General features: G+C 44.3%; 2 protein-coding genes and 1 non-coding gene across 4 annotated transcripts in view; 1 reads left to right on the forward strand and 2 right to left on the reverse strand.

Annotated features, from left to right (window-relative positions):
- Window positions 1–344: 344 nt before the first annotated feature.
- The window catches only part of PTCD3 (pentatricopeptide repeat domain 3), an 822782-nt gene continuing 799957 nt past the window's right edge, over window positions 345–23169 (reverse strand). The window contains exons 1-24 of one of the 2 annotated variants that reach the window (XM_050338084.1): window positions 15898–15990; window positions 14727–14776; window positions 14536–14575; window positions 13741–13786; window positions 12990–13058; window positions 12441–12545; window positions 11939–12062; window positions 11130–11248; window positions 10313–10386; window positions 10069–10156; window positions 9918–9978; window positions 9540–9622; window positions 8749–8893; window positions 8099–8149; window positions 7189–7272; window positions 6563–6591; window positions 6166–6269; window positions 5383–5461; window positions 5199–5289; window positions 4466–4551; window positions 3640–3788; window positions 2776–2817; window positions 1715–1873; window positions 345–1008 (exon numbers count right to left, since the gene is read on the reverse strand). In XM_050338084.1, coding sequence (XP_050194041.1) covers window positions 936–1008; window positions 1715–1873; window positions 2776–2817; window positions 3640–3788; window positions 4466–4551; window positions 5199–5289; window positions 5383–5461; window positions 6166–6269; window positions 6563–6591; window positions 7189–7272; window positions 8099–8149; window positions 8749–8893; window positions 9540–9622; window positions 9918–9978; window positions 10069–10156; window positions 10313–10386; window positions 11130–11248; window positions 11939–12062; window positions 12441–12545; window positions 12990–13058; window positions 13741–13786; window positions 14536–14575; window positions 14727–14776; window positions 15898–15989 — 2043 coding nt within the window. In that variant the 5' untranslated portion in view covers window position 15990 and the 3' untranslated portion in view covers window positions 345–935. Of the gene's footprint in view, window positions 1009–1714; window positions 1874–2775; window positions 2818–3639; window positions 3789–4465; window positions 4552–5198; window positions 5290–5382; window positions 5462–6165; window positions 6270–6562; window positions 6592–7188; window positions 7273–8098; window positions 8150–8748; window positions 8894–9539; window positions 9623–9917; window positions 9979–10068; window positions 10157–10312; window positions 10387–11129; window positions 11249–11938; window positions 12063–12440; window positions 12546–12989; window positions 13060–13740; window positions 13787–14535; window positions 14576–14726; window positions 14777–15897; window positions 15991–23169 lie in introns of those variants that run through there. The other variant, XM_050338085.1, reaches the window with a different exon arrangement.
- LOC126652210 (small nucleolar RNA SNORD94) lies at window positions 9702–9843 on the reverse strand. Its single transcript, XR_007631905.1, has one exon. It is a non-coding gene; the product is annotated as a small nucleolar RNA SNORD94 (small nucleolar RNA).
- The window catches only part of POLR1A (RNA polymerase I subunit A), a 31605-nt gene continuing 24545 nt past the window's right edge, over window positions 16110–23169 (forward strand). Inside the window, exons 1-9 of the mRNA XM_050338078.1 lie at window positions 16110–16268; window positions 16746–16950; window positions 18491–18640; window positions 18731–18838; window positions 19769–19854; window positions 19963–20072; window positions 21660–21746; window positions 22392–22494; window positions 22935–23094. Coding sequence (XP_050194035.1) covers window positions 16192–16268; window positions 16746–16950; window positions 18491–18640; window positions 18731–18838; window positions 19769–19854; window positions 19963–20072; window positions 21660–21746; window positions 22392–22494; window positions 22935–23094 — 1086 coding nt within the window. The 5' untranslated portion in view covers window positions 16110–16191. The remainder of the gene's footprint in view (window positions 16269–16745; window positions 16951–18490; window positions 18641–18730; window positions 18839–19768; window positions 19855–19962; window positions 20073–21659; window positions 21747–22391; window positions 22495–22934; window positions 23095–23169) is intronic.

The raw sequence follows: 23169 nt of genomic DNA on the forward strand, positions 1-23169 counted from the left end.
CAAAGCATTGTCACCACCCTTGAAAGCCCTTTCTCTTGACCCTACACCTGCAGCATCATCCCCATCAAGGTTTTATATTTCACAAAGAGAATCAAATATTAATTACTTTTCCCCAGAATATGCTGTAATTCTCTCAGGAGCAATCCTTTGCTTATTCACAGTAATTACCTCAAAAAACCCCTTCAAGCTGAGCAGCCCAGTGCCGTGAGGGCCCGTTAATGGCACAGCACTGCCACCTTTCTTCCCAGTCACCTCCTTGGCTTTAGAGTTCTCTGTTCTGCATGAGCTTCACTTTCTCACAGAGCAGCAGTAACATTTTGTAGTCACCAGTTTTGCTCAAGGCATTATCAGAACATGGCCAGCTTTAATGTCAGCCATTTATTAGACAGGGGCTCCAGCTGTACAAACTGTAGTTTAACATCTACAGTCCCAAAACACCAAAATGAAGAGGGATAACATGACAGGTGATGAGTGTTGCATTGCTTGCAGTGTTCACATACAGAGTAAACTCGGGGTTTAAGGAGTTCATTTAAGTTAGATGGAAATGCGTTGAATCTGGTGCAGGGTCAAGCAACAAGAGGCCCAGGGAAAGTCTTGCACCTGCTGAGCAGCCCCTGGGATGTGCAGCACCCCTGTTCCTGCAGCCCCTGGTACCTCAGTGGTGCTGCTCACGCAGGCAGGAGCCAGCCCATGCAGCTGTGCTGTGGAGACTCGGGGTGCAGCCCACGCTGTGTCCCAGGTGACAGTTCCTCACTTGCTCCAACAAGAACAACGTGTCTTTCCAAGCAGATCCCGTATCAGAACACTCCCAGTGCTCAGCAGTGCTGCAGCACCTTCCAGAAGCCATTCCTTCAGGAATTCCACTCCTCACAGAAGCCTCCTGGCGTCACAGCAGTGGTTGCTCCCAGTTTTCCCGAGGAAGGCAGGAGGGACAGCTACTCACGGTCACTGTCGCTGCTGTCACTGTCACTGCTGTCACCGTCCCACTTGATGCTCTCCAACGTCTCCCTGTGATGTAAAACATTCAGTAACCAGTTGTAAACAGCTGTGACTTTTGCTTGAAAAGAAAAATCCACAGGGCAAACACCCTCCAAAGAGAGCAATGATGGGCTGTCTGATGCCTGCTGCCCTCAAAGGACAGGTCCACCCAGCGTTTGGTGGGAGCACATCCACATCCTTCTGGAAGAGCAGACTACTTCAGTTACCCCCAGAGTTCTGGGCCAGCTGCTGGGTTTCTCTTTATTCCCTTGGACCAGGCTCCAAACTGTGGTTCCTCAAGGCTCAGCCCATCATCTGAGCTCGGCTGCAGCAGCTCAGCAGTGAGCAGAGGTGCCTGGCCAGAGGTGACCACGACCCTCAGGACCTGGGGCCAGTGCAGGGCCCTCCTGTACCACCCCCTGCCCTCCCTAGGCTGCAGCAGTCTCTGAGCTGAACAGACCCAGCTAGGAAAAGATTCCGGGAAAGAAAGGTAAGAGCAGGTCTGAGCAGTGGACAAGGTCAATTCCCCATCATGGAAAGTTCCCTTCCCTCCTAGGTGGGTGGATACAGCATGGAATCAAAGACTGAAGGGCCATTTCAGTCCCCTCAACACACCAGCACATCATCCTGAAGGCAGCTCCGCTCCTCTGTCAGAGAAGCCTTTACACAGGAATTACCCCCCCAACTCCATCTCTACTGTACCCCTTCAGCAGTAACATGAAGTGCTCCAACTTACTTCTGTGCTTCAGAGAGTTCAAATTCCTCCTCTGTTCTGCTTTTAAGCCTTTGTGACGAAGGCAGGCCGAGGGAAGCTGCCAGCTTTACCAGCTTAATGGCCTCATCCGGGCAATTGGTTCGTTTGGCACAGCTCAGGAACTCGTCCATCACCTTGTCCCTGCAAAAGCAAAGGCACAGGGCACTGCTCATGGGGTCACAGGTGAGGAGGCCATTAATTTACAGCCCGTGCTTTAGACAGGGAGAGGAGGTGACATTTTCAGATCGCTCAACCAGCCCAATTCTGCTCCTGCCTGGAATTTCACCTCAGCCTTCACCCTGTACCACTGTGGTGAGTTTGGGAACCCCTGTCCTAGCAGAACAGGGCAGGCACTGAGTGACACCAGGTGTGTGGCCCTTGGTACCACACACCCTCATGGTGTTCACTTGGGCAAGCTCCAATTTTGTATTTTTATGTAAAAAACCCCACCCATACAAAACACGTTACTATTCCTTGAAAATTGTGTTCTACTTCAAACAGATTTTCCCCCCTCAAAATCCTGAGACAAGAAAACTGTTGTAGCCTAACGGGAAACCACCTGATATTTAGGATTTGACTTGATAAACTTATCTTCAGGAGTCCAGGCACCTCTGAAGCACCTGTGCTTGGTTAAGAGCACAGTGCATTTTTTTTGAGCACGTGGAAAACCAGATGTTCTCAAGAGTCCTGCTCAGACTGACTGTACTGCTGAGTTGCTCAGCTCTCCACGGCCCAGAGCTTCATTCTCTGACATCTCAACAGCCAAACACTTAACCCCCTCCCACTTTACTTTTCAGCACGTTTTGAGACAGAAAGGTCTTGGAATGTATCCACTGGATGAACAGCCATGCTCACAGGGACAGACACACACTCATGTTTTGGAAGCAAATGGACCACCATTGTCAGTTATTACTGGGGGTTGGGCTACCTGACCTTTAAAGGTCCCTTCCAACCCAAACTGTTCCATGATTCTCTAACAGAAATTCAGGATCTCACTCAGCCAAACAGGACACTCAGTACCTGAAGAACCTAAAGCTACTTACGTGGGAATCCTATTGGCTTGCTGGAAATGCTCCATCATATTCCTATTCAAAGGAAAACAAAATAATAATTAAAAAACCCACATAACACAGGAGCAGGCAGGTATTAAACCTCTTGGATGAGCCTCCATTTAGACACAAGTGAGCTCAAATTCATGAAATATTCCCCACAGATCTGAAAGGAGCCCATGCCATATTCTTGCAGATGCAATCTGTACCAGCTAACTTCCTTGATTATCTTAACATGGAATATCTAAAACTAGAGTAGGATATATAGAAAATGTAGCTGGTGGCAAGTTTCCTTTAAAATATGACATTTTTAGAAAGGTACTTGCCACTTCTTTGTTTTAAATGAATCAGTGCAAAGGGAGCACCTGTATTTAACAAAAACAGCTCAAACCTTAAACTGGATGCTGGGTACTTTTACCTCTATTCCAAGTTCAGAGCATGTAAGACAGCAAATTCTAGCTATTAGAGAGCTCTAAAAAACAGACTCTTTGGAGTTTAATTAGGGTTAATTCTAATTAAATTAATCTCTTTAGCAGTTTGAAATCCAAAGAGTTCTAAAAAAAATCAGAGAATGGGAAGCTGTGGGCAGTCAGCAGCACTCAGGGAAGTCAGCTGTATGAACTCTACACCAGCTACTACATTAACTTCTAAACCATTTCTGAGACAGACAACTGTAACCTGGTGCCAAGAATGAACAATACCATTAAGAAAAACAACCCATCGCATTCCCAGCAGGATTTTATCCCCTCTTTTCCTGAACTGGCATTCCAAGGCAATCAGTCTTTAGCTTTTGGTTTTTGTGATCAAGCCTTGGGACACAGTGTCAGCGAGCCAAGAGCTCACCCAGCCCACACCTACCAAGCCTCCTGGGTCCTCCCAGCCCTGGAGAAGAGCACCACGACACTGCCCAGAGCGCTGCCCGTCCATTCCAGCGGGAGCTGTTCCCTCCCAGCGGGCTCGTGGGCAGCCTTGATGTCTTCAGCACACTTGGCAAACGCCAGCTGAATCTGGGGAAATATTGTGCTGTTAATCCCAAACCCTCTAGAATTAATGTAGTCATTTCAGTGCCATTTCTCCTACAGGATTGCTCCGTATGTGATCGAAATTTGGGAATTAGCAGCAGTCAGAACAATCTCTCACTTCTGTCAGGGCAACTGTCCCCACTAGGCAAGATCCAAGGTGGCTTTGCAGGGACAGCTGGTACTTAAAAGATTTTGCAGGACACATCTGCCTGCCTTTAACACTCTGCAGCTTGAGAAGCCAGTTACTGCAGTGAAATCCTTGGCAAAAGTCCCTGAACTCTGCCATGTGCTTCCCCAGAGATGTGGTTGGCTGGGCTGGATTATTTTCCAAACCTTGTTAAGGAAGTGATCCTCCTCTGGGTTAATTTGAGGCTTCTCTACAGGCAGACTTAAATTTCTTTACAGTAGCTTCTATGGGGCTGTGTTTTGGATTTAGGGTGAAAAGTGTGTTGGTAACACAGGGTTATTACACCTGAGTTTTGCAGGAGCCCGGATTTTCTGAGGATGGCTGAACACCTGCCTGCAGTGGAAGTGGTGAATGAACTCCTTGAGTTTTTGTACTTTGACAGTCCCAATTCCCTCCACCATCTGTCCCACTGGAGAGGAGTGAGCTGTGTGGTGCTCAGCTGTTCACAGGGGTTAAACCACATCGGCTTCCTTACCTCATCTGGGTGCTGGTCCCTGCTCATCAGAGACAAGAACTCTTCCAAAAGGTCTTGTTTCCTGGTAAACCCCAACTGTTTCACATCTGTTTAGAGAAAGGCAGCAGTTGGTAGGATTAAGATTTGACCTGATTTGCAGAGGGTTCAGGTGATTAGATACCACAGGCCAAGAGGTGCTATATAATTTTGTCCTTTACTACCTGTAAAATTGCACTACACTGATTTTGCTCATAGAAATTCTGTGCTATTCTGATTACAGATTCTATGCTATGTTAATCATAAAATCCTGCTAAGAAAATACAGCTTTAATTGTACCTACAGATGAGTGCTGTCATCGTTCTGCCAAGGATCCCTAAAAGAACCATCTGTCCCCTCAGTGTTGGTGATGGTTGGTTATTTTCTGTGTGCTAAACCTGTATCTGCATTACTGTCTCCCCTTTTTAAGGGGCAAAGAACAGGAAAACAATTTAGACCAGATAAACCTGGGCTGCTGGTTCAAGTACTACTCTCTGTAAGCACTCAGTTCTCCAGGACACTGACACTGCACCACGACACAGCCACGATCTCTGGAACAGTCTGTGCTCTTGGTTCTGCCTTTAACACAACAGCCTCACCACTGCATTAAGGAACAACATCCCTCATTCCAGTGCACCTGATCATGGCTGCTCTGAGCAATGGGAAGTTCCCAAACCCTCTCCCACTTTGTCAAACTGTCCACGTGGCCAACACCAACCTTCCCAGACTGAAGGGATCACTTCCAGCTGGTTGGCTGCATCCAGTGCTTGAAGGAGGTCCAATATATTTTTAGGAGTTGGATAGAAGAGCTGATGAAGGAAGAGAATCATTTCAGTCACCTGTAACAGCTCCACCTCTCCAGACTGCAGCTCTGAAGCTCATTTACCCCAGCACACACTTACGGAAGGTGACATTTCCTTGTACCACTTCAACACCACCTCAATTTGTTCCATCATGCACAACAACGAAAAGAATTTTGACCTAGAGGAGAGAGCAGAAAGTCCTAATTCAGTACTCATTAGAGAAGCACCAGCAGATGATGGTGTGCTGATCAGACCTGTACTGCAGACCAGGGAAGTTTCACTGTGTGATTTCAATACTCCATAAAATCAGAAAAGCTGCAGCATGTTTTATGAGAGAACTTAATGCTGACACTATATAACTGGTAGAATTAATCAGAGTTAGAACACTGCATTTTAAGTTCTCAAAAAAACCAAACAAAAACATCTCCCTGCCTGGTGCCAGGTTTGAGCTACGTGAATCTGCCTCAAATGCAACCTCTGGTTAAGAAGTACTTTAAGAACTGAACTACATTAACCTTCTTGCTTGTCAAGTTCACAACACAAGCCTGGGTCCTCGATCCACTGCACTGAGTAGGAAAATGTCCCCACGCTAAGAAATTATGCTCTTTTGGTGTTACCCCCTGGGCTGCCACCCTAACTGCACAAAAGGACTGTAGAAGATACAACTGGTTGGTCTAGTTGTTGGATGGGGATTGAGATAAACTGATGCTCCAAGACAAGTTTGAAAACTGAAAATAAATAAATCCTAAGCAATCACTGTTCCTAAGAGGGACCCAATTCCCAAGCTGCACATGCAATAACCACCTGTGTTCAGTGCTCAAATCCTAGTTTGTATTCAAGCTGACAATACAAGATGTTGAACAGAAGCTGCACTTTACTCACCAGTAGCCATTTAACCGGTCCACATCCAAGAATTTCCAGTTGTCTCCCTTCCCCATTGTCTCATTTAACTGATAGGCAAGCTTGATATCCTTAAGATCACAGCACTGCAACAAACCAGTGGGATTGTAAAGATAAAAATATGCCACTCCATCCATCCCTCTGAGACCCTCTTTCACAAAGGTACACATTCATCACAGGCATGCAAGCTACCAGTCTGGAAGGGATCAGGCCAAGAACTGCAGAATTATGAAGGAAAAGTTACAAGAAATTATGAAAACAGATGACAATAGGAGATACTGAGAGCTCAACCTTGTATGCCAGGGTGGAAAACTCACAGGCGACTCTTAAACAGCTGGAGAGCTCAAAGGAATTCTGATGGCAGGGAAGAGGCACTTACCACTTGCATGGCAGTGGAAAAAAAGCTGGCTGAAAAGGAAAAAAACCAGTCTATTAGCTTCAAGCTTCCAAGGAGACATAACAGCAGCTCATTAACCCAACCCTCCCAGAGGACAGACTTGTTCAATTAGAAAGCTCAGTTTGTAGCTCAGTTTGGCACTGTAGCAGGGATTTTCACTCTCAAGGCAGAAACTTTGGTGTGGCAGGAGTGGGGTGGATTTTATATCCTCCTGGCAACAGCTTAGAGCAGAGACAGAACAGTGTTAACACACACAGCAGGAGAGAAGCAAAGGTGTTCAACATTCACCAGATGTGTATCACTTCATGAAGCTGCTACCTGATGTTCCTCCTTACACTAATCTTGGGGTTTTTTTTAATTCTATGGAGCTCAAATGCTCATTCACATGGGTTACAGTCCCACTTCCACACAGAAGCCAGTGCACCAATGCCCAGCATGATTTCTGGCACTGGAATTTGTCCTTCTCTGTCTCCCAAGGGTATCAGAAGGGACTGAGAAGCACAGGTGCATGCATTTTGCCTAGCTGAGGAAAACCACCTGAAATCCGCAGGTATCTTTTCACCCAAGCTTTCCCAATGCAGATTGTCAGATATTATGGAAGTCCTTACCATCATCAGGGTCCTGGGGAGTGAAACCTCTCTTTTCAACCTCATCTAACACCTCAGAGATGATGCCTGATGGGGGAAGATCAACTGTGGGACAAAGAGACAAAGCAACACGTCTCAGCTGTGCCAAGCACTTCCTTAGTGAAGAGCATCAGCCTGCAAATATAACATGGAAATGGGAACAAGCAACACGATTTCAAACAATTACCATGATTCCCGTGGTGCTCCCCACCAAGCTGCAGCTTTATTGGCTCTGAGATTTGCCCTATTATTACCAGACTTCCAGAGCTGAATAGGGCAGATTCAGAAAGAGAAAAGTGCTTTCTAGCAAGGAATCAAACAGGTCTGGAAGTCTGTCAGAAAACTGCACTGGGAAAAGCAAAGCATTTAATGAACCACTAAAAAAAATTAAAAGGGGAAAAATCCAGAAAAAAACCCACAAAACCCACAACTAAACCCAGAGAGACTCCAGAGCAGTTCTTTTCATGTTTCTTAAAATGCAAGGGCTGCAGTTACACTCCTGTGCCTATTCTCTTCCTGTAGCCAAAATTCTGTGGGCATGGGATCTGGAACAGTTGGGCTCCTGCTTTCTAACCCAGTGATTTTTCACTGCAGCCCCAGTGCACAGAACTGCTGCAGAAAGAGAATCCCTGTGCAATTTCAGCCCTGTGAGTGCCACAGTCCATGAGGTCACATACGCTGTGGTCAGACCCAGCCTCCACCGAGACTGGGGAGCATTTGCCCCCTTACGAGGTCATCGTCCTCTGTAGCTTTATCTTCCACCCAAGCAGAATCAGGCTGCACACATAAGAGCTTGTCTTAACCCGTAAATCAATCACCCACGACAGTTGGAGAACATTTAAAGCAGATGCTGAGCAGGACACATCCATGGGCAAGCTGATCCCGCACGTACCGCCTCTGTAAAATATGGAGAGGAGATGATCGTAGGTCGCAAGGCTGGGCTCTGAAAAGCAAGAACACCAAAGTTACTTCATTGTTCCTGGCTGAGCTTTGTGCCAGAGATCTAATTCAGCCTCTTCCCTCCCAGTCAGGCCTGCATGCATTTACTCGAGTATCTCTCCCTGTCCACCCTGAAGCTGGAGCAGAGCTCACCTACACCCAGCTGGGGGAGATGGTACCTCAGTGGATCACCAGTTAGAACATCCCATTTCTAGGCGGGGAGCAGCCAGGCTTCCCTGCTCTAAATTAAAACTAAAAATACTTCTTTATCTAGTTCCCCTTCTGCTCATGAATGTATCTTCAGCCTATCAACAAGCATGTTACTGGGGCTAAGCACACTCCACAGGACATCAAATCAGTTGTGCAGATACTTCCTTGTTTTTGCAACATTTATTTAAAATAAAAAAAAACATTATCTAGATCAAAAGCTTTTTTTCTGCAGAGATGTAGATATATAGACCTGAACTGGCTTGGATGGCTTGTGAAGTACATCTTCCCTCCAACCAGGAACCCCTGTGTTGTGTGCTCCTTAACTATTCTATCCTGCAGTTGGTTCTGGAATATAACAACCAGTGAATATGATAAATAGTCTGGTTCTCTTACCTATATCAAGTGCTTCCATTTCCCTCAGCACCATCAAACACATACTTCTGCCCACACCACCACATCTTCTCAGAGTCTTCAGTAAAGCATTAAAAGTCAGCAGATTTGGTTGCACTTCCTGTTGGGCCATGTGAGTCAGGAATTCCTTAAAAACAAAATACCCAAATCCTTAGCGCTTGACCTGTTACAGATCACAGTTCAGCTTTCCTCAACCTGGTCCTTCTAACTCCCTTCAGGTGAACAACTCTGCTTTAACTGATCATTTATTGAGGGAGTACTGTCTGATTTTTAGTTACTTTGACCAAAACCCAAGGCTACAACATTACACTGGATCAGATCTTGGAGAACTGTGTCTAGAACATCAAGGAAATTTTTATAGTTACATGCTACTTCTCCTTACTGATCTTATGTCATTAAAACTGGAGCCCCTAGTGTTATCCCTCAAAATTCCAGTTCCATCACAGCACCATAAATTACAATTCAAAGAGGTTTTATCTGCAATTGTTTATTTTATCTCCCAGCATAATTTCCCCAGTTACTTTCTGCCCAAGCAGTTCTTGGATCAGGAATGTTCTCACAAGGCAAACCACTCTGCAAGGGCAAGGCTGGATTTTGTACATTTGCTACTCCTCCATATCTGGCTTTTATATTTAAACTAGAGAACGTCCTCTGCAGCAGAAATTAGTATTTTAGGACAAAGCTCTTGCTTTTCTAACAGGTGCAAAATTTTAATGGTAAAGCAGACCTAAACTCTTGCCCCTTCCCCACCTCTTTTGCTCTGCCCTCCTTACCTTGGCCAATTCCCATCTTTCTATGAACCTCTCCTTTAGATATGGGACTGCCCTGATCAGTGCATTGAAGGTGTGCACATCAGCTGGAAAAAAATGCAAGATCATCCATTATTTATTAAGTGACAATTAACAAAGTCTGCAAGGAAAACAGCTTGTTCTGCCATGGCTCAGCCTTTGGCAAAGTCTCATGCAGACTCGTTTGCAGCGAGCCAGCCACACGCCAGCTGCACCCAAAGCACCAGCCTGCACTCAGCTCCCATGATCCAGCTGAGGTCCGTACCCCTGCGCCAATCATCACTGCCATGGAACAAACACTCACAGACCAACACGGCCTTCTGGCACTTAGAAAATCACAAAGAAGAATCAGGAGATGCTCACCCTTGTGCCTTTCATTCAGCAAGTCCATGTACATGTCATAAGCTTTAGAAGCAGCCCCATGCTGTAAGAAAACCAATAAAAGTAAACAACCTCTATGACTGAGATTTCACAGAGCTGAAAAAAATCCCCCAGCACTGAAGAATAAATTTACCTTCACCATCCCACGGATCATTGTGCAATAGGAGTGTGCGTTCCTCTCTGGCATTATCTTAAATATCCTCTCAGCATGGTTGTTCTCCCTGGAATCAAGATCAGAATCCATCATCAGATTTCCATCAACACTTTAGCACAGTTGTATTTAACAAGTAACACCTGTGAATAACAAGTTAACAAGTAACACCTGAAGCATGTGCACAACCCACAGAAGAGGGGAATACTGGCAACGTTTTCCATACCTCCATCTAGGGCCAGATGACTGTGAACCTCTTTGGAATTGTCTCTTTGGAGCCTTCTGCTCTGAAGCATCCACCTGGAGATATTTTTTTTTAATAGAAATAAGTTTCTCAAAGTTCAAAATTGTGATTAAACATCAAATGACCAGATTTGGCAACAACACAGAAGTTCACTGGCAATTTATATTAGCACAGGTGTTTTTTAACAGGTTATGTAAAAATAACTTCTATTATATTTTCTATTAGAATGTTCAGGAAGCAGTAACTAGATTAAGAACATTTATGTTATTAAACATACCAACAAGATAAATTACATGTATTTGGTGGGAATCATTAGACTATAACAAATACTCTGCAGAACCCTTTCTTCCCAGGGACAGCTCCTCTACTACTGTGCCCTGCAACCTGATACTCTGATGTCACACAAGGAGCCCTCAACTTCATTAAAATCCAGTAACATGGTTCAGACTGGAAGAAAATGAACTAGGTAGGTGATCTACACTAGAATTACTAGAGGTCTTCTTTGCAGGCAACTGTAAAAACAAGGCTGTCAGGGAGAAACAGTTATTTAAGCACAGCTCAGCAGAACTAAGCCAAGACAGGATTTCATTTACTGGGTTCAGATTTACACCAACTATTCTTGTTACTAGGTCAGACGCTGGATTTTTATAACATTTATCTCCTGGGAATGCTGATGGCATCTGACCCACCTCATGCCATCTACCAGGATGGTTGTCAAAGTACACAAAACTTGACACCATCTTGATACGCTCCCACTACGTATGAAACAAATTATTAGAGATCAACAGGTTTTTCATACCCCTGGTTCTTTCAAATCCTCTTTTGCTTCTTCCTCCTTTTCAGAAGTAGATTCTTCATCTCCATAGAAGGATAACAAATCTAAAAGCCTGTTTGTGGTCTCCAGAGATACAGGGGTACCTTTAGCAAAGGAGGATATATGACAGTCACAGAGAAAGTCAAGAGCACATTATGCAGCCATATCAGAAAAATTGTGGGCACCCAGTTACACCACTTTGCTCTCTTTCAACACAAGGACATTTTCTAGCTAGTCTGTAAATCCTGGGTGTGACAACAGTACTGCCCATGAACCCGCTCATCACCGGAGACAATTTTAACACTGACTTAAGAGCATTTGTTTTTCTGCTGAAGCCACTGAAAGGGTAGAGTTTTCCTATCAGGTGGGAGAGAGAAGTGGCAGCTGGCAGTCTCAACTGTAAAGCAGCACAAGCTCAAATCAACATCTGAAATTTCTAGTGCTTTTTTTCGTAACTACTTCTGGGAAACACCCTGCTGGGATACACAGTGCTGTGGGATACACCCTGCTGTGCACTTCACTTTCTATGAAACAAATTTAAAACCAACAGAGGAAAAGTATGTTCAAGAAATTATTTGTTCTCCCCATCACCAAAGTGACACACAAGAGAAGCAGTGGCTAAGATTGGATTATTCTCCAGTGACTCTAGAGAACCACTTCACCAGACCAGAGTCAGTTGAGAAAGGCAGAAACACAGTCACAAAACTGTCTCCACAGCCTGTGCCAGCCACTAAAATATTTTTGGCACTATTTAAGCAGAGCTCTACTGCAGAATCTGGCAGGTGACCCCATACCTGCTTGTACAAGCTGATCAAACATGTCCACAGACTCTTTCACCCTTCTGAGGTGGATACGCTCCTTCAGAGCTTCCTCACTCATTCCTTCAATCTGAGGTGTAAGAGCCTCAGGCATCAGGCACTGAAAGCAAACAGTGAAAGTTAAGTCATGAGCTCAAACCTTGCCTGAACTATCACTAAAACGCTAACCAAATATCCTTAGTCTTCACCCAATACACTGCATGCACCTAACAACAGCAGTCCTTTTGGTGATGAAGGACCACACACATCCTCACTTCTGTGCCATCTGAACAACACTGCTCTTCTTACTTTTATCTCAAGAACCTGCTATGATACTGAACTCCCAAGGAAAAACATTCACTTCATAATGGAAACACAGTGCTGCTTTCACAGCAGTCTGCAAAGCAGTTAAAAAATCATCCTTTTATGTTAGTTTTGGACCAGTCTGACAGCTGATTTCACTGACAAAGCACCAACACAATGAAAATTAAAAGCTTACTGGTACGTTGGGGTCTGCAAGAGTCTTGTCAAAATACTGAGGGAAGTTCTTAATGATGTATTTTGCAGCATTTTTCCCGGACTCCTTTGACAACGAATACAGACGCTGCAGAGAAATTAGGGAACGAGATGAATAAACACAAATTACAAGGCCAAGAGTGAGGAGAAACATTTTCTGTAACTCTGAACGTTCTGATGGGATCAAATTAAACTCGTGCTTTGTTTTCAACTTCTTAAAATCACGGACACGAGACAGCATTCCAGGTAAACCTTCTGGTATTCATGCCAGTATGTGTGCTCTTTAAATGTCACTGTACTTCTCTGTGGCTTAGTCAATAAACACAGTTCTATATCATACATCTCAAATCCTGCACTACTACCTCAAGCTCAGAAGCATCTCTCATTTTAGAGAGAAAATTAAAAAAAAACAAAAATCTGACCCTTCATTTTCTTTTGTAATCAAACCCAGGCTCCATTTAGATAAGAGTCTTCATAGCCTAGACAAAGGTGAGGGGGGGAAGTTATCAAGGATCTGAAAGGAAATACTTACAGAATTGGCTGCATTTCTTGGCATGAGGAAAGGGTCATCCTGGAACATATAATGAGCAGCAGTAGGGTCCTGTAGGAAGAAGAACCCAGGATTGAAAGACTTACAGTTATGTTCACAGGCCTCATGGAATTTAAGGCACAGCGAATATTTCCACCATAACCACCACCACGAGATGCACATCTTACAGAAGTTCCCCTCATTCAGAAAGGCCTAATCTGTTTGGAAACAGTTTTATACAAAACTACAACATGGCAAGCATCAAGTGCCCTGCAAACCAAGTAGGACCACAACTATAACAGCCTTGGGACACTGAGGAGACCTGTAGGTTTTGATTCAATTCCCAGAAGTCAAGATAAGACAGGATTAAAGAATGGCATCACAGCATTTCCAGCTGTTGCCCAGCAAGAGCAGACACTCCTTGCACTTTGCAAGGCTTGCTTCCTGGACTGAGATTGGGAAGAGCAATTCTGGATTGGGAAGCTGAAGCGGTAAAGGAACTTGCTCCTGATGTCAGCAAAAGCCTTACCAAAGTACTGCAGCTCTCACTGGTAACTGCAGCTCTCAGCATGAGAATGAGGCTTTAAGGACATAGCAAAACGTGTGGAGCAAAGGTGAAAATCCCACAAAAACCAGATGTAGAAGTCCCATCTATCATTTATGGCCAGAGCAGAAATTAAGAGCCTCCTCAGCACAAGGCTACTGCATGAGATGGAGAGCCTGGACCACTTCCATGACCAACAGAACTACTCACCCTGTTCACGGTGGAAGCCAAGGTCTGGAGCACTGCCAGCTTATCCCTAAACACAGAGGAGCTTTGGTTAATACTCAGCTGCAGACTTGGAATGCTGTGGGTTACATTGTATGGAGAATGGACACAGCATTGTCCTGACCCATAAGGATTTTAATTTCTAGGAAATAATGTTTTTGCTGCATTTAGAAAATGACAATTTTCGCAACAGGAAGGAAAATTCAACTGCAAAAATGGTCTCAGTTCTGGAACCACACCAGGAAAAAGAAAAGATTTTGAGGAAAGCCAGAACAGCATCTGTGTTTCCTGCTGTGATTCCTGCCCCTCTAATACATTATCAAAGAAAGAAAAAGGGGAAGAGACGCACAGAGAATTCCCCAGAATGCTCCTCTCAGAGCCCTCTCCCAGACACGTCTTCGCAAGAAAAATAAAACAACACAAAACCAGAATTCCCAGAACTCCTGTGCCTGTAGATCCTTAAGAATCTGGTTCTTTTAAGCAAACAAGGAAAGGCCAATGGAAGTGTTTAGGTGAGGATGGTCTTATTTTAGGTTTGCATGCAGAAACCATGTGGTCATAAACTTAGTTTTTGCAATCCCACCTTAAGTGCTCCCAATGAAGTAGCTTTTGTTCAGCTGCATAATTTCTAAACAGGATTTATTCAGCCAGCTATCAATGATCAAGTTTTATTTGGCTGGAAGAAACACAACCACGAACAAACAGCCAAATGCACCTGACTTAGATGTCTAACAAGGATTTGCTTCCAAGTCGAGAGATATTCCAAAAGTAAAGACTCACCATGTTTTCCTTCGGGGGAGCACAATTTCTTCTTGAGTTACTATGAGAGAAAACATTAAAATGGTCATTAGAAACAAAGAGATGCCCAAGGGAAATGTTAACCTCACTGCTGTGGGTGTCAATCTCTTCTCCCAAGCAACAGGACAAGAGGAAATGGCCTCAAGTTGGAACTAGCAGTGGAGACATCTCACCTTCTGAACTGTCCACAGCCTTCCCAAGGGCTGTGCTGCTCGAGGAGCACCTACAAAACAATCAGAGTTTTGAATTTATGGCAGTCACAATAGTATGGCAAGAGCAGATCAACGAAATTCTGTACTACAGACCGGAATTAATTAAAACCTTAGAGGGGAAGAGTAACTGGAAACGTTGCATTGTTACAAACTCCAAATTATTATCATAAAACTCTTAGTTGATGCTTCTCTTGAAGCCCTAATTTCAAGAGACAATTTTATACACAAAAAATCCTAATTTAAAAAAAAAATCTGTAAACATTTAATTTATAACTTTAATTTACTTTATGTTTTAGAGGCAGGACCTGGAAGTCCCATAACCTGATAAGGTGTGATTTTGTCACCCCAGACGTGAGTTATCTTTTGCCTACAGAGTACCCAGGGGAGCAGGGCCAAGGCACACCCTGAACAAAACCTCCTGATTTCACAGAATCACAGGACGTTAAGGGTTGGAATGGATCTTAAAGCTCATCCAGTTCCAAACCTCCTGCCATGGGCAGGGACACCTTCCACAGACCAGGTTGCTCCCTGGTCTTGGACACTTACAGGGATGGGCATCCACGGCTTCTCAGTGCAACCTGTTCCAGTGCCTCATCACCCTCACAGAAAAGAATTTCTTCCCAATACCTAATCTGAATTTCCCCTCTTTCAATTTGTATCCATTACTACTTGGCCCATCACTACAGTCCCCGACAAACAGTGCCCTCTCCAGCTTCTCTGGGCACTGGAAGGTTGCTACGAGGTCTCCACTCAGCATTCCCTTCTCCAGGCTGAACAGTCCCAACTTCCTCAGCCTGTCTCCGTAAGGGAAGTGTTCATCTGCTTTTTTCGTGAGACCTAGCTCTAGGAAACGCTGAACAGCTAAAACCCTGTGCCGGGCCGGCTCCGAGACGTCCAAAGGTAGAGAGGAGGCCCAGGGAAGGCGCCTGAAGGCGGGAAGGTCCCCAGGGAAGGCGGGAATCGCCAGGGAAGGCGCTCCCCTCACGCCGCGCCGGCCATGCCGGCCACAGACGCCACCGCGCATGCGCAGCCTTTCCCGCCTCACTCCCCACATCCCCCTCACTCCTCGGCCGTCGATTCCTCCCCGGTTCTGCCGCCGCCGCTCGGTCGTTCCCTCCCGGCGGACCCTCACCGGTAGCTCTCCCGCCCGCCCGGGAGGTGGCCCCGCCGGCTCAGCCACAGCGCCCGCTGCCAGCAGCCGACCCCAACCCTGCGCCCCGCCATGCTGCTCCCCGCGCGCTGCCCTCTGGGAGGGGGCGGTACCACTCCCGCTCCGGGGGGGTGTGGGGGTACCGCCCCAGCACGGCAGTGGTGACGCCCGGCCCCGCCCCCCCCGCGGCCCGGAGCGCGTGGTGCAGCCCGCGGCGCGGCACCCCCGGCGGGAGAGCGGGACCGGGTGTCGGCCGGGGAAAGCCGCTCGTTCGCCATGAAGCCGCCCAAGGTGGTGCCGTGGCGGCGGCTGGTGGGGGTGTCCTTCGGGATGTACACGGCCGAGGAGATCAGGTGAGGTGCCATGTGCGCGCGTCCCCCGCCGTGCGGATGTGCTGAGGACTACAAGTCCCAGCGTGCCCCGCGGCGGGGCGCCGGTGGGTTGCTGCGGGCTTTGGCGCGGGGCGTGCTGGGACATGTGGTCCGGCTGAGCCGCGGCCCGCACGGTCACCGTGCGGTGGAGGCTGCTGAGTTTTGTACAAACTCTCCCGCAGCTCGAGAGGACAAACACAGGGACAAAATTACGTGACTTCTTAATAGAATGGCTAAAGATGTAAAACAAGTATTTGGTGCGGTGTGAATGACTGTGCTCAGACGATGGAATCAGTGATGCAGAAACTCCCCGTGTGCGAAGTGCCCTCAAGAAGATGTTTTCACCAATTAAAAAAAATCACACAGTTACTAAATGCCCATACTAGCTGTACCATTAAAATGCGCATCGTGTGGCTGTTTGACGCTGATGATTTTTTATCTCTTTGCTTTCCACTTCAGGAAACTGAGCGTGAAGCCCATAACGAACCCACAGTACCTGGATAACGTGGGGAATCCGGCTGCCAACGGGCTGTACGACCTGGCTCTGGGACCCCCGGACTCCAAGGAAGTGTGTGCAACCTGCATGCAGAACTTCAGCAACTGCCCCGGTCATTTTGGCCACATAGAGCTGCCTCTGACCGTCTACAACCCCCTGTTCTTCGATGTGCGTACGATTAATTGTTGTCTCGCTGCTCTGTTGAGTTGTAGCCCTTGAGAATAGTGGAGATGTGAATATCTGTTTTCTCTCCCAATTGTGATAACAGCAAATGTAGTAGGAAGGGTTTGTTGTGTCACAGCAGTTAAATACAGGTAGAGCTGTTGGAAAATGCACACTTTGGTGTAACAGTTGTTTTACTCAGTGTTGTCAAAGAGATGAGGAGGATTGCTGGTCACTGACTGACTGCAGGGTCTCATGCCTTAATTAAATGGAGGGCATGGTAAAAATTACCATTTCCTTCAAACAACTACTACAGATGAACTGCTTTTAGCTTAGGTTCTGCAAGTGTTTCCTGGGCATTCAGGGCTCGTTTCTGCTCCAAATAGCTCTGCTGCACACTGTGCTCAGTAGGTTCTCTTTAATTCAGATAATTTATTATAGAAAACTGGATCAACGTGGGTAGAAATCCATCAATCTTTTTAAGGTAAAATTAAGGCTGTCGAGATTTCTTGCATCTGAAATTCAGATATGCATGTCATAGCTTTACAGGTGTTGCATTTACATGGTGTGTGGGATGCCTGTGATAGAGCAGAGGTTTATCTTGTGTGCATCTCTGGGACAGGTGTTAGAAGCTTATTTTGAAAGCTACAGGGAATGATCAACTGCTCTTTCTCACGAGTGCTTCACATGGGTGTTTTTCCAAAGGGTCATCTCCTAAATATAAAAGGATTCCTGGGCTGGAAGGGTAGGATTTGCCTTATTTTGGTCTTCTGAAAGTTAGATGCATAATCTGATTGCGCTTTTTAGCTCTTTCTGGAGTCTGAGGAGTGGGGCTTTTTGCAGAGGGAGATTCACCCAGTGTGTAACAAACCTGAGCTGGGATGAATTTCCCTCCTGAGGTCCTGATCTCACTATTTACAGTAGCTGCCTTCTGCACAGGCTATTCACTGAGAGTAAAAAAACACACTTTAAAGTTAGATAAGGTACATCCCAATTCTAGTCTTCTTCCACCTTGTCACTAAAATATCTGTATTTGACCAAGGATTAAAATCCTGCAGCAGTAATTCCGAGCCTTCAGGCCACTGGGGCTCTGTGCAGAGCTATGTTAAATAGTAAAAACCACTGATAATACCCCAGATCTTGAGCAGAGTGTGATTGTGTGAAGAATCTTGAAGGACAGTGATGGTCCTTGTGACCAGAACATTTCATTTTACTGGTGTGGGGTTTTGGGATGAGCTGTGAGGAGCTGTAGTCACTGTGCTGTGTAAGAGCAGCCTTGGTCCCAGGGCTGCTGTAGAAATGAAGGTGTTTCATGTATCTGTTATGTAGATGGCCTGCAAGTAGTTTATCTACAAATCACGCTTTGCATATCGGTTTGTGTGGTTGAAAGATTTTTTTTCCCAGTCCAATTCTTTACGATTAACAATTAGTCCAATTTCTCAATTACAGTAGCACCGTCTTTAAGTCCAAACAAACCTATCTACTTACTTACTGTGCTAGCTAATAAATCCACCAGGATAACCTTTTCTTCCCTTTTTCTTTCCAGAAATTGTACCTTCTGATCCGAGGTTCTTGTTTGAACTGCCACATGCTGACGTGTACTCGAGCCGTGGTTCACCTGCTGCTGAGCCAGCTGAAGGTGCTGGAGAAGGGGCTGCTTCACGCTGTCTATGATCTCGAAGTCATTCTGAACAGGGCAAGTACTGTGTGTTGCTCCATCCCTCTGGAAGTTCACGGCCCCACAGATATAAAGCCGAGCCAATTTCTGTTGTTCTGTTGCTTTTAGTTTTTAGAGCAATGCGCGGACGCGACGGGCTCAGAAATCGAAGAGGAGCTGAATCGCCACGTTCAGGAAATGCTACAGAGCTCTCAAACCAGAGATCAGTGTTCAAATGTGAGTACAGTCAGTGCTTCTCCTGAGATCTTGGGGTTTGTGCTCTTAAAGCAGCGATGTGCAGAAGAGAGCCTGTCTTTAATTGTGTAGGTGCTGGGTTTTGTCCTGGAGTTCTGACCTGTGTAACGTTTAGATAACACAGGTTTGAGTGTTATCTAAGTGAGTGAAATGTCTGAAATTAAACTTAAAAAAGATTTTATTTCCTGTTAGCATCACTGTTAGGTTTCTGGAAAATAGTGTTTTTGCAGGCAAATATGTTGATGGTGTAAATAGCACATAAAAATCTGATAGTGCTGTCAGTGCATTACTTACAGATGTTGATACTTCTCTCTATGATGCTCCAGCTGTTTTGAGCTGCAGAACATATTTTGAGAACATATTTTGAGAACTCCTGCATCGAGCAAACCTGCAGGATTATTTAAAGTGAAGTTTTTAGAAAGGCTTTAGAATTTAGAAAGAATTTAGAATTCTAATTTCCGTTTAAAAGTACTTTAATGTACATTGTTAGTAAAGGCAAATATGAATGAAGAAGATATTTAAAGGTTTGAGATCTTTGAGCAAATTTGTTTATAAGCCAAGTTTATTTCCTAATCACTTGTTCCACATTCATAAGCAGTCAAAACAAGTGATTTTTATCATTCTTCTACCTTCCTAAGTCATCATTAGAGAAAAGCTTTGAATTATAGACCATGAAATAAATTTAAAAAGGAGGGTGGTGAGCACTGAGGGGTGTATATTTCCAGCAAATATGGGAAGATGATGAACACAAGGCATGAATTAAATCAGTAAAAAGTGGTGTGTGCATTGATACTGATAATGTCCCTGTTAATAGTAAATGTTAATTGTATAATTTTTAATTAATAATTTTATTATTTTAATTTAATGTTACTATTTTAGTTTTTTTAATGTTGTTGTTTTTTTCTTTATCAGGTCAAAAACGTATGTGACTGTCGAAATAATCTGATAGCACAGTTCTGGAAAGCACACATGAGTTCAAAGAAATGCCCAAACTGCAAGTAAGTTTAACTACATGAGGAAGTAAATAGCTGGTGTGAAGATAAATGTTGTATTTCTGTTAACTTTTGTCTTCCTTTCCTGTTTGATTTTTTTTTTTTCCCTTTAAGATCCAGGAGATCACTGGTGAGAAAGGAGCATAACAGCAAGCTGACAGTAACCTATCCTTCCACAGTGTACCATAAGTCAGGAGAGGGAGGCATTCTGGATGAACCAACAGGTAAAATAGTTGTCTCCTGCTTAAATATGTTTGCACTTTTCTGCCTGCATTAAAGAGGCAACAGATTCCTGGCAGCGACTATGCACTTGTGACTCATTTATAAAAAACATAAATAAAGGAGTAAGCTCAGAATTTGGGGCTACCTGATTCCATTAAATTTCTCTTTGCAAGCCTTCTATGCTTTCCACTTTCAAGTGTATTTGTGTTAATAAAGGGAGTACAGAAGCATAATCTGTGTCAGCTTTAGGGTGGTTTTGGGGCACCTCATCTTTGGCAGGTAGATGATTTTCTGCTGAGATTTTTTTAAACAGAGAACTAGATAAAAAATTAACTAGGAGGAGGAAGATGACCAACCTTACTTCAGAAAGAAAATCAGGCAATACTAACTCTTATGAAAGAATATCCTCTTAAAGAGGAAAAGACAGAAAAGAAAGTAGGTGACACTTTTCAGGCTTAATAACTTAGTATTTGAATCAATTTAAACTTATTTTTTTCCTCCTGTATCCTTGATCCTTTACCCAGTGAGATAGAATCGAAGCAGATTTGTGTGTGTTATTCAGCCCTTAGAAAAGGTTTACATAGAGAGCTTATTTTGTTTGCTACTCTGTGGTTTAAATACCAGATTAAATCTCTGGAGCTGTGGCTGAAGAAGCACGATGTGAAGTGTCTTATCTTCTGAAATGGGATGGATCACACAGTTATGTGCATTCTCCATAGCCTGTGTCACAGTTTAATCTCAGAGGGAGTGCTTTTAACCTTGGCATTGATGCATTTCTGTCTCAGGGATGGAAAGTTTCTCTAGGTGAATGGGGAATTGAAGTTTCAGTGTGGAAAAATCTGGATTTCTGGACCATAGCCAAAAGAACAGGAAACCTTTATCTGAGGTCGTGAGGGAACTGCCTTTCATCGAGCTGTGTACTCTGGCTCCCCTGGGACACAAGGGCATGGCCTTCAAGAGCAGTGGAAATTGAGATCTAAAATCTCTGGCTTTGTTTTTGAGAAAAACGATCTTTTTACTTTTCAGTAGCAAACCCACGTGTTTTCCTTCCTTTCCAAAGTAGAGCCAGCCAGACTCTCCCTTGCAGTATGGGTGGGTTGCTGACTGGTGCTATTGTCTCCTGCAGCTCAGTATGTCATGGGAACCTTGATCTCACTGGTAGTACCTGAATCCCACTCAAATGTTCCCCAGCTGCAGGCTGAGTCCTGATCTGTGTTTTGGGCAGTGCATGAGATCATCACGAGAAAGGGTCCAGCTCACCATTAGTCAAATAAAGCATACACTTTAAATGTTAAAGTTGAGTCTTGTTTCAGGTGCTTATGTAGATCTCCATTCATCACAGAAATGGCTTCTTTTTTTTTTTTTTCCCACTCTGAGAAGGCTCTTTCTTTAGATAACTTCATCTTCCCACAGCAAACTTTTAAATGATAATTTTAATGTAAATGTCAGCCAGTAGACTTTGTATATATTTCCATTCCTTCTCTTAGCTAGAGGCACTTACCATTGTAAGCAAAAAAAAACCCTTTCAGAGTAACTCCTTGAGGGTTTTTTTTTCAAATCAATATTTTATTTTATTTTTTATTTTTCAGGTATTGATGAAAGCCAGTTAGGGAAGAGAGGATACCTGACACCAATGACTGCCAAGGAGTACATCCTGGCTCTGTGGAAGAATGAAGGTAATGGTTGTTAAAAGCAATGTTACTTTGTTTTCCGTACCATTTAGTGGACAGTGTCTCAAATGTTCCAGTATTAATTCCTTGTCAAATCTTTGCATTTTGCCTTAAGGGCTCCTGGCTGCAAGATAGGTTTTGTGACAGGAGGACTGGTAGCTGGTGAATGCAGAGATCTGGATTTAAGGAACAGTTTGATCCACTGTTATCAAGCTGTGGCTCCCCACGAATCATGACTGTTGTTTACAGAGAGTGTGATTTTTGTATGGTGCTGCAATTCCCCACAGACCAGGAATGTGTTTATCAGTGTCTTGAGCTGCCTGTACTCTTCATCTGTCTGCAGTTGCCAGGAAAAAACTAAACAGTTTCATGAATCACTGGCAGTTAGTAGCTGGAAACTTTCTTCCTGCTGTTTTCCTTTTTCCTTTTGCTACAATCTCTATTTCTGTTTAGAGTTGTTTCTAAAATACCATGTATGTAACCAAAAAGAGAGTGGCCATTCTTTCTAAGGGAAACCTGAAAGTTTTTATTTAAACAAGCTTGCTAATGTTTAACTTTGCAGATTCTTCTGACTTGATTGACCAAGTGCATCTGGGAATTTGGATTCCCAAACAATGAGAATGAGTTTATATTTCTATTGTGTCTTTTTAGGTTTCTTTTTGCGTTATCTCTTCCCTGGGATGGATCCCGATGAGAGTTCAGGATTCAGTCCAGACATGTTTTTCTTAGATCTACTTGTGGTTCCACCTTCGAGGTAAAATTTCACCCAGAAAGCTTTTGTAGAAATCAGAGGGTTTAGCACATGCTTTTTGCAGGAGTTGGAAATGCAAACAGTTATAGTGCAGACACTGGTCTGGTGAAGTCTCAGTGGAGCATTATTACCTGATGGTAACTTTTATTCTAACTTCAGATGAGTTTGTTAGAGGATTGAAATACTAATTATGGAAAAATAATTTAATTTTAGTATTTTAAGTTAGTATAGAATATTATAACTTTGTAGTACTGATAGAATTTCTTGCTAAGGATCGCTCCTCTTTTATGCCTGTCCCAGTAGAATATATGAACTTCAAATGCTCACTGTTAGTTTACAGGGATTATTTGTCATGCATTGAAGACTTAGCTTAGAATGTTTGAGGTTTACCATGCTGCTTTCCAGTGGCTTTAATCTCCTAAAGCGCTTGTGACCTGCTGCAGGTACCGCCCCGTAAATCGCCTTGGAGATCGACTGTTCACGAACGGCCAGACTGTGAACCTGCAGGCGGTGATGAAAGATGCCCAAATGATACGGAAACTCTTGGTTTTCATGGCAAAAGAGCAATGTCAGCCAATCAAATTTTCAGAAGAAATTCAAGCAGTAAGAGCTGCCTCTTACCTTACTCTTTGCTTTTGGATGCGTGGGTCAGGCTCAGGTTGGCTCCTGTTCAAACTG

Source organism: Myiozetetes cayanensis, unplaced genomic scaffold (genome assembly GCF_022539395.1).
Source record: "Myiozetetes cayanensis isolate MyiCay16 unplaced genomic scaffold, myiCay2020 scf7, whole genome shotgun sequence".
Taxonomy (NCBI): Eukaryota; Metazoa; Chordata; class Aves; order Passeriformes; family Tyrannidae; genus Myiozetetes; species Myiozetetes cayanensis.